The sequence below is a fragment of the Rhincodon typus genome, chromosome 35 (genome assembly GCF_021869965.1).
Source record: "Rhincodon typus isolate 14 chromosome 35, sRhiTyp1.1, whole genome shotgun sequence".
Taxonomy (NCBI): Eukaryota; Metazoa; Chordata; class Chondrichthyes; order Orectolobiformes; family Rhincodontidae; genus Rhincodon; species Rhincodon typus.
The window spans coordinates 18,182,273-18,197,113 of record NC_063366.1 but is presented as its reverse complement, the minus strand read 5'-3'; the positions used below and the strand labels follow the sequence as shown (position 1 = coordinate 18,197,113).

Here is a 14,841-nt window from a genome sequence, read left to right as displayed (position 1 = left end):
TGATGGACAAGAAAACTGTAGAGCCATGGTGAAAAGATAGGAAGGTGTGTTGTTGAGAGTCAGCACAAACGTGACAAGCTGATTATTATTATTATTGTGCAGTGTGATATAAAATGGACCAAGACTCTGATCATTTTCCCTGATACCTCCTCGTGTCATCTCTTATTTTAAACATCCTCCTGAATTATATTGGGATTTTTAATATAATCTCAAGAAGCCCCTTCAATCCCAGATCCTGTACCAAACTATTGATCTTCAGATATCTCCTAGTGTGGCTTGGTGTCAAAGTTTGTTTGATGATAGGTCCAGTGAAGATCCTTGGTATGGTTCAACTACATCAATAGAAATTGATGTTTTTAAGTTTATTTCAGACTTTGCAATATTCCCTTTACACTACAACTACTGTTAAGTAAAGAGCTGAGGTGGGCAATTGCCACAAGATATTTGGTTCCCACAAACAAAATACAGGTTCCATGCACATCACATCCAACATCTTTTATTCTTTCAAGCGCTTTAACTCGTCACTGATCAAAAGCACTTTTTTAAAAAAAAGACTATTAATTGCTGGGGGGCATCCAGCGGCGGTACTCTATTCGAGGATCGCGGCATCTCGAGGAAGATTAAACAGCGAGGACGCCCAAACCCACCGGAAGTCGACGACCCAGTGGAATAAAACGTCGGGACCTGCTTCCTCTTTCTCTTTCCGGACCGAGTGCCCGCCGTCGCCATTATGGTGAGTTCGCGAGTCCTGATTGAATCCGCCGCCATCGGCCGTTTTGGCGGAGCGGGACTGGATCGGAGAAGGTGGGGAAGGCCGAGGAGGTGGCCGGAGAGTGGGAACTGGGGAGATTGCGGCGGGATGGGCAGCGATCGCCTGTTCGGAGTGCGGAGCGGCCTCGGGATCAGGCTTCAACCCGGGAGCCTCGGGATGGCCGGAGACTTGTATTTGCATATCGCCTTTCACGCCCTCGGCACTGCAGCAAGCGATTTGCAACCGGTGAAGCTTTCGTTTTGAAGTGCAAGCCACGGGCATAGGTGCAGGAAAACGGGGCAGCCAGCTTGCGCACAGCAAGATCCCAGCTGCAGTGTTGTAAACGAAGCCGAATGAGTCTGCTTTAGTGATGCAGCCAAGGGTCTGAATCCTCTGCAGGAACTGGAACAGCATTGTTTCAGAGGTAGTAGGAGCTGCAGATGCTGGAGAATCTGAGATAACAAGGTGTACACCCCAGGAGGGTCTAGGCCCGAAACGTCAGCCCTCCTGCTCCTCTGATGCTGCTTGGCCTGCTGTGTTCATCCAGCCCTACACCTTGTTATTTTGGAACAGCATTGTTCAGTGTTTAGCTACCGGTCTAGAACTAGGCCATTTGGATCCTTGAGCCCACCCTGCTGCTCAATCAAATCATACCCGAATGCTCGTAGTGTCACCTCCACTTTGCTGTTTGCCAACACTGTCCCTGTAAATAACTCTTTGATTTTTAAAACTCAACCTTTAGTGACCCATCCTCCATTGCTGTCATGGGAGCAGAGTTCCAAAGATTAATAACCATTTGAGAGAAGAATATTCACCTAGTCTGTGATAAAAGGGAGACCTCTTTTTTTTAAGTGTTCCCTCTTTCTAGCCTCCCTCACAAGAGGGCACATCGTCCTGGTATCCATTCTGTCAAAGGCTCTTGGGATCATACAGGTAGGAAACGGACTCCTTCGCCCCCAACTTGTCCATGCTGACCGGGTTCCCTGAGCTAGTCCATTTGCCTGCATTTGACTCCTATCCCTCTTAAATCTTTCCTGTGCACGTACCAGTCCAATTGACTTTTAAATGTAATTGTACCGCCACTTTCTCTTGAAGCTCGTTCCACTACCCACCACCCTCCATGTGGGGAAAGGTGCCCTTAAGGTCCCTGTTAAATCTTACCCCTCTTAGCTTAAACCTGTGTAATCTCGTTTTGCACTCCTCTCCTTGGGAAAAACCTTGGTTATTCATCCCCTCACGATTTTATAAACCTTTATTTTTAAGGTCACCCTTCGGGCCGCCTACGCTCCAGGGGAGCAAAGGTCCAGCCTCTCCTTATAACTCAAACCCTCCAATCTTGGTAACATTCTTGTAAACTTTTTTTTTTTTTTTGCACCCTTTTATAGTTTAATATCATGCTTCCTCTAGCAGGGAGGCCAGACATGTATGCAGTACTCCGAATTTGGCCTTGCCAATGTCTTATACAGCTGTAATATGATGTCCCAACTCATGTCCTCACTGACTGATTAAGGCAAGTGTGCTAAATGCCTTCTTCACTGCCCTGTCTACAACTTTCAAGGAACTATGTACCTGCACCCCTAGGTCTGTCTGTTCAACAACAGCCCTTGGGGTCCTGCCATTCAGTGTAAATCCTGCCGTGGTTGGTCTTTCTTTTTTAAAAAAAAAATCGGGGTTCTAAAGTTGAATGAGTGGAGGGCCTACTTGACTGATGTTTCATCAGGGGAGAAGGGGAAGGAGCAAGCTCAGTAGGCCTCGCTCTGTTTCTCCCTGCAAAGAGCCAGGAATCGAGTTGGTGGGCTGAAAGGACACTAAAATATGATCTGATCTCCCATGGTGGCTAATCAGAAGCATGATGTGCTATTTTGTCAGAAAGCTCACGTCACGTTAAGGTAATAAGTTTGCAGTTCTTTTCAGGAAGTGTATTGAATAAGCAGGATCTGAGCTTAATCGTTGCCCAGGAAGATGTTAATAATTCTTCTTTGCTGATTCATCCTTTTTTGTTTCTCTCTTCTTCAGTCATTGGTTATTCCAGAAAAGTTCCAGCACATTCTTCGAGTCCTCAACACCAACATTGATGGACGAAGGAAGATAGCATTTGCTATCACCGCCATCAAGGTAAGAATTTGTGGTTGCCTGTTGCAGTGTCGTAGTGTAATGTCACTGCACTAGTAATCTAGGTGCACGGGTTTGAATCTCCTCGGGGGTTTTTAAAATGCAAAATCAGTCAATGAATTTGAAATGTAAAGCCAGTCTGAGTAGTGGAAGCCACCTTGTTCTGCTTCTCCAATCTCAGTGGTCTCGCATAAGAGGTGACCAGAAGTGGGAAGTGACGTTGCATTTTTGTTTTTGTTGGGGAGGCTTTGAGAACACGTTGAAATGTTTCCTCTGCCTTCCTGGTAACTGCTAGCAGTGACAGAGCTTGGATTGAAGTCTTGTTGCGGGCCGTGCAGGTGATTAAATACAGCCAGTGCCTCGATGCTGGGGATGTTGGCCTCAGAAGATTGGAGCATTGTCCTGACGTATTTGCAGGATTTTGCAGAAGTGTCTCTTGTGGTATTTCCCAAGGGGTTTGAAATGTCTGGTGTACATTGGCTACATTGGGATCAAGACAGAAGGGCGCGTAACTGTGGATTGTGAGCTTCATGCTTGATTTGAGATCTTTGCCATCAAACAGGTCATCGTGCAGCTGAAGGCTGAGCTGGCACACTGGGGTTGATGTCGAGTTTCATTGTTGATCTCTATCTGCCCTCGCTGAGGAGCGGCTTCCAAGCAGCGAGAGTTAATTGTCCATAGATGCTCACAGTTGGAGCAGTACTGCTTGGTGGGAGCAGACTAATGGAGGGCCTTTGGCTTCGGGATGTTTAGCCTGAGGCCTATTCTTGTACATCTGTGTGAATGCTTCGACAGTAGTTTGGAGAATGGTCTCTGGCACATACGTAAGCACTGTCTGTATACCGGAGCTCGATGACAGAGGCTGGGGTGCTCTTTGTTCTACACTGTACGGTTTACCACTTGTCCTGCAACAAACCTCCACTGCAGCAGGAAGTTCCACGTTTACGGGCTAGATATCTTGGCAAGGTGAATGGAGAGGAGCATTGGTGCCATGACACAGCCTCACTGGGTCCCAGTTTGTGCACATTGTGGATTGCTGGTGGATCTGCAGCAGATGGAGGATGGTGACACATCTGCGGGCTGTCGTATATTTGAGGAGAATGTTCCATAGTCACTTCCCATCAACAGAGTAAAAGGCTTTGTGCTTCCTGAAGACAGTGTTGAGTTTTAAAGTGGTGTAACCTGCTATTTTAAACCAGTCCTGTGTCCTTAATGTGACAGCCAGGTTAACTGATTTGTGGTGGCTGGACAAATAAAACTGTCTTTGTTTCGCAGAGATAATAGGAACTGCCGATGCTGGAGAATCTGAGATAACAAGGTGTAGTGCTAGATGAACACAGCAGGCCAGGTAGCATAAGAGGAGCAGGAAAGCTGACGTTTCGGGTCTGGACCCTTCTTCAGGCATCTTTGTTTTGCGGTATATTTTGTTGCTTGGAACACAGCATTTCTTAATTCTGCCTCTGTGAAACCAAATGGGAAACACTTCCAAAGAATGAAGTTTTTTTTTTTGATCCCCTCTGTTAGAAATAACATTTCTGATTTTTTTTTTTTGAGCAACAGCCAAATTTTCGTTGAGAGTGTGCATGGGAATTGGGAGTGGATATTATCAGGCTCATGGAGAAATGCACCAGCACATGTTGGGATAAATGGTGGGGTGGGTGTATTAAAATGTCAGCGTTCATGCTGTGTTCATTCAGTTCTGCGATGTGGTAGGCAGCCAACAGTGTTTAAATACGCTTCTAGTTCTTTTTGCTTGTTCTGCGTGCAGTTGTGGAAGCATCCCAAAGTGAGTGCAGTCAACTGGAAAGAACCAATAGTATGGTACTTCTGGGGTTTTGTTTAGAATCTGTTTTCAGTCAGGAATAAGAAGAGTAGTAACCACTGTACTTGACAACTCCCATTTGCTGGCAGCATGTCAAGGAGAGGGCTGGTGGAAGAAGGCGGGCCTTCCTTGCCTGTTCCGCTGGGTGACCACAGCTTTCCCTTCCTGCTGTCATGGGCAGAAATCAGGAGTGAACCCATGAAATGGGCTGAAGTAAAAACCGAAGTTCCTGGAGAAACTCCGCAGGTCCGGCAGCACATCTGTGGGAAGAAAGCAGAGTTAACATTTTCAATCTGGTGACCCTTCATCAGAACTGAAATGAGCTGTCTGCTTGGTGCTCGTTTGCTGAGATGAAGCAGCAGTGAGACCTCTGCTGGGCTTCCTTGGAAACTTTTTTTTCTGCTGTGCTATGAAGCTGGTAAACTTTTATATTCCAAACACTCGTTGTGTTCCTTCTGTATTGATGTTGGAGTGCCTAGTGCATCGAAACTGCTCCACCACATACTCTCATCTTGCAGCATGGAAGAGTGGGCGCTATGTATCCAATGGCCCAGTCCCACTTCAGTCGTAACTGCCTGTGCTATGATAGATACCCTTTCATGTGTCTTCTGTGAGCTGCAAGAGCTGGGTGGTACCTTTCCAGCCCCTTGAGTCCTGTGTGATCATGGCTGATCTCTGCCTTTTCAGTGTGAAACGCAGCAGATCCTACTGCTGTGGGAAAGTAGCTTACATCCTGTGTCAAAGGCTTTGGAGCACTGTGCATAACTCTCTCATAATCACATTTGCTGATCCTGGACTTGCATTACATCTGCAGGCTACCTTTTTTTTGTGAAGGAGAGTTGTGGGTGTCACCGATAATACTTCAGAAGTATTTAATTGCTTTTGCAGACAGCTGGTATTGATATGATGGGCCAGAAGACCTCTGACTTTGTGCTGTGGCTGGTCTATGATTTATCAGCTGTAAATGGCTTTGAAAAGCTCTAACATTCATATCGCGCAAGTGCCAGACAATGACCACATCCGACAAGAGGGAACCTGACTTGCCATGTGGCATTACTATCGCTGAATTCCCCCTGCTATCGACGTCTGGGGGTTGTCATTGACCAGAAAGCTAGCCTTGTAAATACTAAAGCTGCAAGAGCAAATCAAGAGGCTTGGAATCCTGCAGCACTTGAGTCCCATACTGACTTTCCCCAAAACCTGTCGGCCATCTACAGTGCTCAAGTCAAGAACATGATACAATAATCATCACTTGCTTGGGTGAGTGCAGCTCCAGTGACACTCAAGAAACTTGACACCATCTATCACGTGATCACATCACAAAGATTCACTTCCTTCACTGCGCTGTCGCAGAAATTGACCAAGGCTTCTTACACAGCACCTTCCAAACCTATGACCACAACTGTCGAGAAGGACAAGGGCAGCAGATACATGGGAACACCACCCACTGCAAGTTCGCCTTCCAAGTGACTCCCCATCCTGAATTGGAAATATGTCATTGTTCCTTCATTGTGAGTGGGTCAAAATCCTGGAACTCCCTTCTCTGCTGGTACTGTGGGTGCACTTGCTCCACATGGACCATAGTGGTTCAAGAAAGCAGCTCGCCAGTATCTTCTAAGGGCAATGAGGGTTGGGCGATAAATGCTGACCTGTGAAAGAATTCTACGTGTTTTACTCTTGCTGCCTCGCTGTCTTCTGTGGATCCTGTGGTTGGGAGGGTGTGTAATGACAGCTATGTAGATGGATTTCATATCCTTTCTTCCCGAAGCAATGTGCCGCGAGCAGTGCTGAGCTGAATGGTCAATGCTTTCCCCCTCCACACCACGTCAGGCTCAATTGAAGAGTGATCTAGACTCAATGTTAGCTTGCTGTCTTTCCATGAATGCTGCCTGACCTACTGTGATCTCCAGCGTGGTTTTTTTCCCCTGTTTTCAGTGCAGATTTCAGCATCTGTGGTAATTTGCTGCTACCTTGTGGTCAATGCTTTTGGATGTTTTTGGTAGTGTTAGATTTTGGAGAAATGTGCTACTAATTAATTTGAACGTCTGGGGTGACAGCCAGCGACTCGCACAAATTCCTTGTTGATTTCAATCCACGCCATTGTTCAAACCACAAGAGGTGCAAACAGTCGACCGGCCCAGACTCTTTTAAACAATGATATCTGAACGGTGTTAATTTTCTTTTCCTCACTCCTTCAGTTATGTACCATTTTCAGTCATTTTTGAACTCTGCAGTGACGGTGAAATTAGTTTGGAACTTTGCAACCCAGCATTATAACGCACGCCGATTTCTAAAGACTGCTGTTAATTCTGATTTCTCTGCTCTGTTTGTCAGGGTGTCGGGAGGCGCTATGCTCACGTGGTGCTAAGGAAAGCTGATATTGACCTGAGCAAGAGAGCTGGGGAGCTTTCAGAGGACGAGGTGAGATGGAATGGTGTCCTTCGATCAACTACCTAGCCACCCAGTCTGAGATTATTAATGCAATCTGGTTGATTTTTGATTAATACAGGATGAATGCAAGAGTGAATTCCCATGTTTGCTTTGAATAATATGAAAGTATTGAATTGCCTTCCAAATAAAATAGCATTCAAAGAACAGTTCAGAACGTTGGCTGGTCGTACAGAATGGTTGTGAGAAAAAAGACAGTTACTGCTCATCCACCTGCCTACCTGTCAGTACCCTGTTTCATGCGCACTATAAATTGTTTGCAAACAAAGACTGATAGTGCTGGAAAATTTCAACAGGTCTGGCAGTACCTGTGGAGAGAAATCAGAGTTAGTGTTTCAGGACCTTTCCTCAGGTGCTGATGGACCTGCTGAGCTTTTCTAGCAATTTCTTGTTTTTGTTTCTGATTTCCAGCATCCTCAGTTCTTTCAATTTTTATCCAGTATAAATTGTGTTTTTTTAAAAATTTGATATTTTTACATCTCTCTTGAGTGCAAGGTGAACAACTAGGACATGTCTTTGATTTTTGTTCGGCAGTGCAGTTTAAATGCTGTATGTGGAGAGTTGGTGAGCCAGAACACTGGATGGAAAACAGTGACACTGTTCTGACTTTGGCAGGGATTTTTTTGCCCTGGAGTGTTTCAAAACTTGTCCATCTTTCCTGTATGTAGCCGGTCATCCTGTGCGCTAATGATTTGCTCAATTTGTTAATTGGGAACTTTTAGGAGAATACTTGTTTGCAGGTGTTCCATATTCCTCTGTGCCACTCCTTTTCATTGCTTTCTCACTCTCCAGTCTGTTTGGATGGGGGGAGACTACATGGGCTTTGCATTTACCCCAGGGGATGGTTGCTGTGGATTAGCTTCGTGCCCTGTTCGGTCAAGGGGGAGGGCCACGTTTAAAAGTTTGGAGGGGTTGTGCGCAGGTTCTAGATGGGTAGGATTGGGGAGGTGTGGGAGGGTGTGGTGTTGGTATAGGTCTGTGGAGTATGTGAAGAGAATTTTTTTAATGTTGGTTAAATTAGAGGATAATTCCAGCTGACAAATGGAGAATAATGTCCTGCAAATCTGAAATTAGTTCACTACATCTCTGCGACTCTTGTCTCCTTCCTCAAATCTAGGGAATTTGGGAAGATTAAAGCCAACGAATCAACTGTCTCACTAGCCACTACTTCTAAGACCCTGGAGTGAAATCCATACGGACCTGGGGACTTGTCAGACTGCAGCTTCAATAGTTTGCTCAGTTCCAAGCCCCTGCCGATTTATAATTTTCTTGAATTTCTCCCTGTCTCCCGTTTCTCAATGTACAGCTGGGCTGTTATTTGTTTCCTCTGCAGCAAAGACTGATGCAAAATACTTGTTTAGTTCATCTGCCGTCTCCCGTATTAATTTCTCAGACTCATAGAATCACTACAACGTGGAAACAGGTCATTTGGTCCTCGCCAACCCTCCGAAGAGCATCCCACCCAGGCCCATCCCCCTACCCTATCCCTGTAACCCTGCATTTCCTGTGGCTAATGCACCAAACTTATACACCCCTGAACACTATGGGCAATTTACCATGGCCAATTTACCTAACTTGCACATCTTTGGACTGTGGGAGGAAGCACAGCGGAGCACCTGGAGTAAACACACGCAGACACGGTGAGAACGTGCAAACTCCACACAGACAGTTGCCTGAGGTTGGAATTGAACCCAGGTCCCTAGCTCTGTGAGGCAGCAGTGCTAACCACTCACTTGCTAAGGACTGAGGAATATTTTTAAAAGGAAGTGTTAGAAATCTATCCGAAGTGTTACCGTTTTTATAATAGCTGGCTTTCTCTTTATAGAATCATAGAAGACTGATGCAAAATACTTGTTCAGTTCATCTGCCATCTCCTTATTTTCCCATATTAATTTCCTAGACTCATAGAATCCCTACAGTGTGGAAACAGGCCATTTGGCCCAACGAGTCTACACTGACCCTCCAAAGAGCATCCCACCCAGACCCACCCCCTACCCGATCCCAGTAACCCTGCATTTCCCATGGCTAACCCACCCAGCCTGCACATCCCTGGGCACTATGGGCAATATAGCATGGCCAGTCCATCTAACCTGCACATCTTTGAAGTGCGGGAGGAAATCAGAGTACCCGTCTTGTAGTATAATTTTTCCTTCATAGGTCTTGAGTAATTCTTTAATGTTTTTATATTCTGTCCAATCTTACGCACAGCCACCGTCCACAGCCATGTTTTTCCAGGCTGCATTCATCAACTCGGGATCCTGTTTTAAAGAACTTCCTTTTCCTCTTGGGTAGCCTTGAGGAGAGCCTGCAGGGAGGCATTCTGTAAGCGTGGTATAGTGTTTTTTTTTATTAACCTGATTCGTGACAGCTCCGGGGCTGGCTGGAGCTGATGAGCAGAGGTTGCGTGACCCACCGGATCTGCAGAGAGTGATGCTGGAGCCAGGAAGCTCCCAGCGTGCTCCAGAACTTCATGCAAACAAAATGTGATGTTTTATCAATGCATGAATATATAACGAGCTGAGAAGAATGTAGTCAAAATGGGAAAACATAAAAGTTTGCCCATAGACTAGTTAAGGGTGAATAGCATGATGTATTGAAGGGGAAGATGGGTAAAGAATCTAAGAATACATTGAAGGATGTGAAAATTTGTTATCCAGTCTACATAGAATCCTGTTTAGACTATTTTGGGTGGCTCGTTGTTTTAACGAGCAAACCTTTTGATTAGACTTTTACATCCAAAATACTTTTCCTTTAATGCACCATTGTGTAATAAACCATGGTGGCCATTTCGGTTCCTCTAAGGGCCTCGGAATATAGTTTCATATAAACTGAAGGGTTTTATTTTAGCTGAACTACCTACAAAAGTAACATGGATTAGACTTGGAGTCATAAATTTGACGCGAGTCAGTTAATCATCCTGTGCCTACTGACGTATATTGGCTCCTGATTCACCAGTATCTTGGTTTTTAAATTTGTCATCATCGATTTCAGATCCTTCCATGGCTTCATACCCTCTCTATCTTTATAACTTCCCAGCTTCTCAAAAAAATGAAGTTGTTTTAACAACCTTAGCACTGATCAACCAGTGAATGTCTCTGTCTCTATTCTACCCTCTTCGCATTGCGATTTTAATATTGTACCATACTGCCATGGTAGCCATACATTCAGTAGCCTAGAACCTAAGCTGTGAAATTGTCTTTCCAACGCTGCCTCCTCATCTGAGGTGCAGCTTGCCACCTATCTCATGGGCAATGATTTTAGCCATTATCCCTAAGACTGCTTTATAATTCCATGGCTTGGTTTTTTTTTTGGCAAGTTTTGTGAGAGCTGATTTGGAGAATATCAGCCCGGATTGAATGTTGAAGTGATAACTGACCTTCCCCTTTCCCCCTATAGGTCGAGCGAATTATAACAATCATGCAGAACCCGCGCCAGTACAAGATCCCCGACTGGTTTTTGAACAGGCAGAAGGACGTTAAGGATGGAAAGTACAGCCAGGTATTGGATGGTTCAGGATCACTTCATACTCCAATGACTTTTTTTTGAGTTTTGTGAAATGATTTCATTAGGTTAATTTGTGATGTCTTGTGTTGGATCTGGTGTGAGGTTAGGTGGCAGGAATGGCTATGCAGCTCAGTCTCTGGGTGAAGTGAGGTTTGGGGCAATATTTGCGTTGAGATTTTCTGCGTCAGACATGGTTGCTTTTTAATTGGAGCCTTGGTATCCAAACCGTTTAAAACTTTTTGAAAGGAATGTTTTTAATTGTGATTGTAACATTTGCATCTGTCACTAAATGAGCTGAAGGGGGTATCCAATCGATGCACACCCTCCCAAAGGTGCCTGGGGACAAAAACCTGCTTCTTGCTTCGTATCTGGCTCCTGTTGCGTAGATCTGTTCATTAGCCAATCTTCTGTCAAGAAATTAATCCTGTCCTCATCACTGATGCCCCTGTGAATCCACTGAGGTATGAGGAGTAAAGTGATTCTTCCTATACAGGGACTGCTGTTTGCATCTACTGTCTGGCTGACCTGCAGAAAGCAAGATCTGCAGATGTGGTAAGATGCACTAGGTGGGAGGAGGCTCGTGTGGAGTATAAACCTGTTGTGGGGCTGTATGTGTTGTGAATAGCATTGATTCTACGCAGAAGCAGACCAGTCAGACCAACTAGTTATGTATATAATTCCATATGAGCATGCTATCTGCTATTTATGGTGATTTCATGTAATGATATCTAAAGTTTGCGTCCTTGTTTTCAAATCTCTCTGTCCCTCCTATCTCTGTAATCTCCTCCACCTTCACAACTCTCCAAGCTATCTGCCTTACCCTAATCTGGTGTCTCATGTATTCCCTATCACAGTTGCTCTGCCACTGATGGTCAGTCTTCTGTAGCCTTGGTCCCAATCTCTGAATTCCCACTCTACAGTTCACCACCTCACTGCTCTCCTTATAATGAGAGGTGACCTTATAGAGGTTTATAAAATCATGAGGGGTATACATAGGGTTAATGATAGGTGTTTTTCCCTTCTGTGAGTGATTTAAAGTCTAGGGGGCATATTCTTAAGGTGAGAGAAGAGATTTACAAAAGGCACGAGGGGTAAGTTTTTTACACAGGGTGGTTTGGGTGTGGAATGAGCTCCCTGAGGAAGTGGTGAATGCAGGTATGGTTTAAAAGGTATCTGGGTAAGTTAATGAATAGGAACCTTTTGGAGGTACACAGACCAGGAGCAGGCAGGTGGGACTAGTTTAGTTTGGGATTATACTCTGCATGGACTAGTCAGCCCGAAAGATCTGTTTCCATGCTGTATGACTGTATGACTCTTCAAAAAAAACTCATTTAAACCCTGCCTCTTTCATCAAACTTCTGGTCATCTGACCTAACACGTGCTTCATTGTCATTCTTTTATCATTCCTGTGAAGCTTAGGCTGTTTCATTACATTAAATAAACTCTCTCTTTAAATTGTTATTAGATACTTGAGTGTTGTTGTGCATGTTAGTATGTGTGTATTTATGCCTTGTTGCACTATCTCAGGTCTTGGCCAACGGCCTGGACAACAAACTGCGTGAGGATCTGGAGCGATTGAAGAAGATACGTGCACACAGGGGTCTGCGACACTTCTGGGGGTAAGAACTGTGCTAGTGTTAACGTTACCGATAGCCAGCTCTCTGGTTCGGGAGTGCTGTTACGCATTGCTTTCTCGGTGGTGTTTTGGGATGGGACTGGTCCAAGATCGTAGAGGTTTTATCGGACTGATTTTCATAGGACCATGCAGTGTGTAACAGTCAGTACTTTCAGTTTAGAACTCTTGTGTGTTCAAAGTGATTTTGTGGCCCATTTGTAAGAATTGGTCTTTTTTTAAAATTTGCTGGTCAATCCTTGGAGTGCTGAAGTGTTTTGAAGACTTCAGCGCACTGCCGTCTAAACTACAGACTTGAGTAGTGACTCGGCAGGAAAGTGTGTTCCCAGGGTAATATCCCTAACCGTCCTTGCCCATTGTCTGTGGAGTGAATCAGCACAAGGCTCCACCAATGAATGCATGCTCGGGAATATCTGGGCTACCTTGTGTTCTTTCTCCTGCCATCTATGTTCTCCAGGGAGAATGAGAGGGAGTCTATTGAACACCTACACTGTGTGATATTTTAAGTGTAGCTGGAAACTTTCCTCCGATTTTTTAAAAATTTTTTTTCCAAATTGTCCCTTTCATTCTCGTCTGAGAGAGGAGATGGGCTAATATCAGTTATATACCCTCCGGCAGTTTCATCAACAGTAAACCTTTTTTATTTCTGATTTCTTCACAGTTCTCTCCTGAGTGTGTGCCTTTTTTAATCTTGTCAAATGATTCAGATTTGGTGTCCCAAGACCTACTGAGGCTTCGGGCATGGAGTCGTCGCACACTTTCTCTCTTCTACCTCCCCTTTCTCTACTGTCTCAAAAATCTCCTTGCCTGCAATTCTCAGTATTTTAATGCCTCCTGCATTCTTTCTGGTCTCTCTTCCTGAAACAATCTGGTGCTTCCTTGGCCAGGCATCAAACATTATTTGATAATCCCACCCGAGATTGCCTGGAGAGGTTTGCTAGTGAATGTTAGATCACCCATTTACTGTGATCATGCTGAATGGTGAAAAGGGCTTGTGAAGTTGGCATTAATGTCATTACTAAATGCTAGGTGAATGATTATATAAGGTAACTGCTCATTTATAGGGTAATCCAGCCTGCTACTGATGGTTTTGCCATGCTTTAAAACCTGCTTGGTGTTCTGTTGTAATGAGTCTATAACTATATTCCAGAGCCTCCCTCTGATTATTGCCTTGTTTTTGTTTTCTCCCCTCTGCACAGTCTCCGTGTGCGTGGCCAGCACACAAAGACCACAGGCAGGAGAGGACGCACAGTCGGTGTGTCCAAGAAGAAGTAAATATTTCATCTGCCACATGTCTCAATAAATGTTTTGTCAAACAGACACGGTGTGTGTGTTAATTTGCAAACTGGTCACATGGTCCTCCGTGTCGTTGGGCATTCCACTCTCACACATTTTCTTTCTTTGCTTCTGCTGGGAGACACTTGGGAAGGTGTCTTGTCATAGAATTAGAATCCCTACAGTGTGGAAAGAGGCCATTCAGCTCATCGAGCCTGCCCAGAGACCTACCCCATCCCTATAACCCTGCATTTACCATGGCTGATCCACCTAGCCTAAATGCACAACTTTGGATTATGGGAGGAAACCCACACAGACCATCACCTGAAGCTGGAATCTCACCTGGATCCCTGGGTGTTGAGTGTTAGCAGTGCTAACCATTGAGCTACCATACTGCCCGTAAGCAAACCAATGCACTTCTAGCCCTGGGTAGGTATGAATCAGTCACTTCTGGTTCATGAGCCTCCATGCCCCTCTCCATGGATTCAAGAATGTAACATTCTGTTTGAAGGTCACAGCCTAGGGAATGCCAGGTTTCTCATTGCTTTCACCCACAAAGCGCTATGCGTTCTGAGAACAGGATTTCCTGTCCTTTCTCGTAGTCCTTGTGCAGGGACACCCCCAGGGACGGTAGGAAAATAGTCCCAGAATTTTGACTCGGCAATAGTAATGGTGATGTATTTTCTTTCCAGTAAGCATGTGTTTACAACTGTTGAATTTTAGATTGAGAGTCTGTTGCCTTTGCAGTGCAGTAGACATCAGATTACACTTCCATTGGCAAATACACTGCACAGCCCTCTGTTGGTGGCTAGAACAGAAATCAGCCTCCTCTAGTCTCTTTCAAAACTGACCATCTTTGACTGATTTGTGCCAATGCCCTTAATTCAGGGTACAGGGCAGCATTTTTATTATGGGAATTCCAGATTTCTACTTGGGGACTGAAGTGAGGAAGCCTGTTTTTACATTCACGTTTTCGTGGACCCATCAGTATGTTAGTTATTAAATCTTAATGTTTGTCATGAACGTGTGAAAGGGAGTTTCCTCAAAGCGATACGTGAGCTAAGAGTTTCTGTATTCATTTTTATTTTCCGTTCACTCATTTCATTGTTGAGTGACTCAACATCATAACCAGTAGCAGCAAAATCCCAGCCTTAAACAAAATAAAGGCTAGTTATTTCAAAACGCTGCCCTGAGTCACTTGAATAAAATTAATAAATTTACTAAGAGCAAGTATTAAATGCAGGTAATGATAAAATATACTTTATAAAGATGAAGTTCAGCTCAGTCCTTTAAGAT

At 44.6% G+C, this 14,841-nt stretch overlaps 1 protein-coding gene across 1 annotated transcript; it reads left to right on the top strand.

Annotated features, from left to right (window-relative positions):
- Positions 1-575: 575 nt before the first annotated feature.
- On the top strand, positions 576-13,590 carry rps18 (ribosomal protein S18). Its single transcript, XM_020534695.2, has 6 exons — positions 576-733; positions 2,768-2,866; positions 7,020-7,106; positions 10,530-10,631; positions 12,165-12,256; positions 13,470-13,590. Exons 1-6 carry the CDS (start codon positions 731-733, stop codon positions 13,543-13,545), a joined length of 459 nt encoding a protein of 152 aa, XP_020390284.1. The 5' UTR covers positions 576-730; the 3' UTR covers positions 13,546-13,590.
- The last annotated feature ends 1,251 nt before the right edge of the window (positions 13,591-14,841 follow it).

Excerpts from the sequence above, each read along its gene's own strand:
- rps18 (XM_020534695.2), top strand. Across the intron at positions 2,867-7,019 it reads TTGCTATCACCGCCATCAAG|GGTGTCGGGAGGCGCTATGC; the intron begins GTAAGAATTTGT and ends TCTGTTTGTCAG. Across the intron at positions 12,257-13,469 it reads GGTCTGCGACACTTCTGGGG|TCTCCGTGTGCGTGGCCAGC; the intron begins GTAAGAACTGTG and ends CCCTCTGCACAG.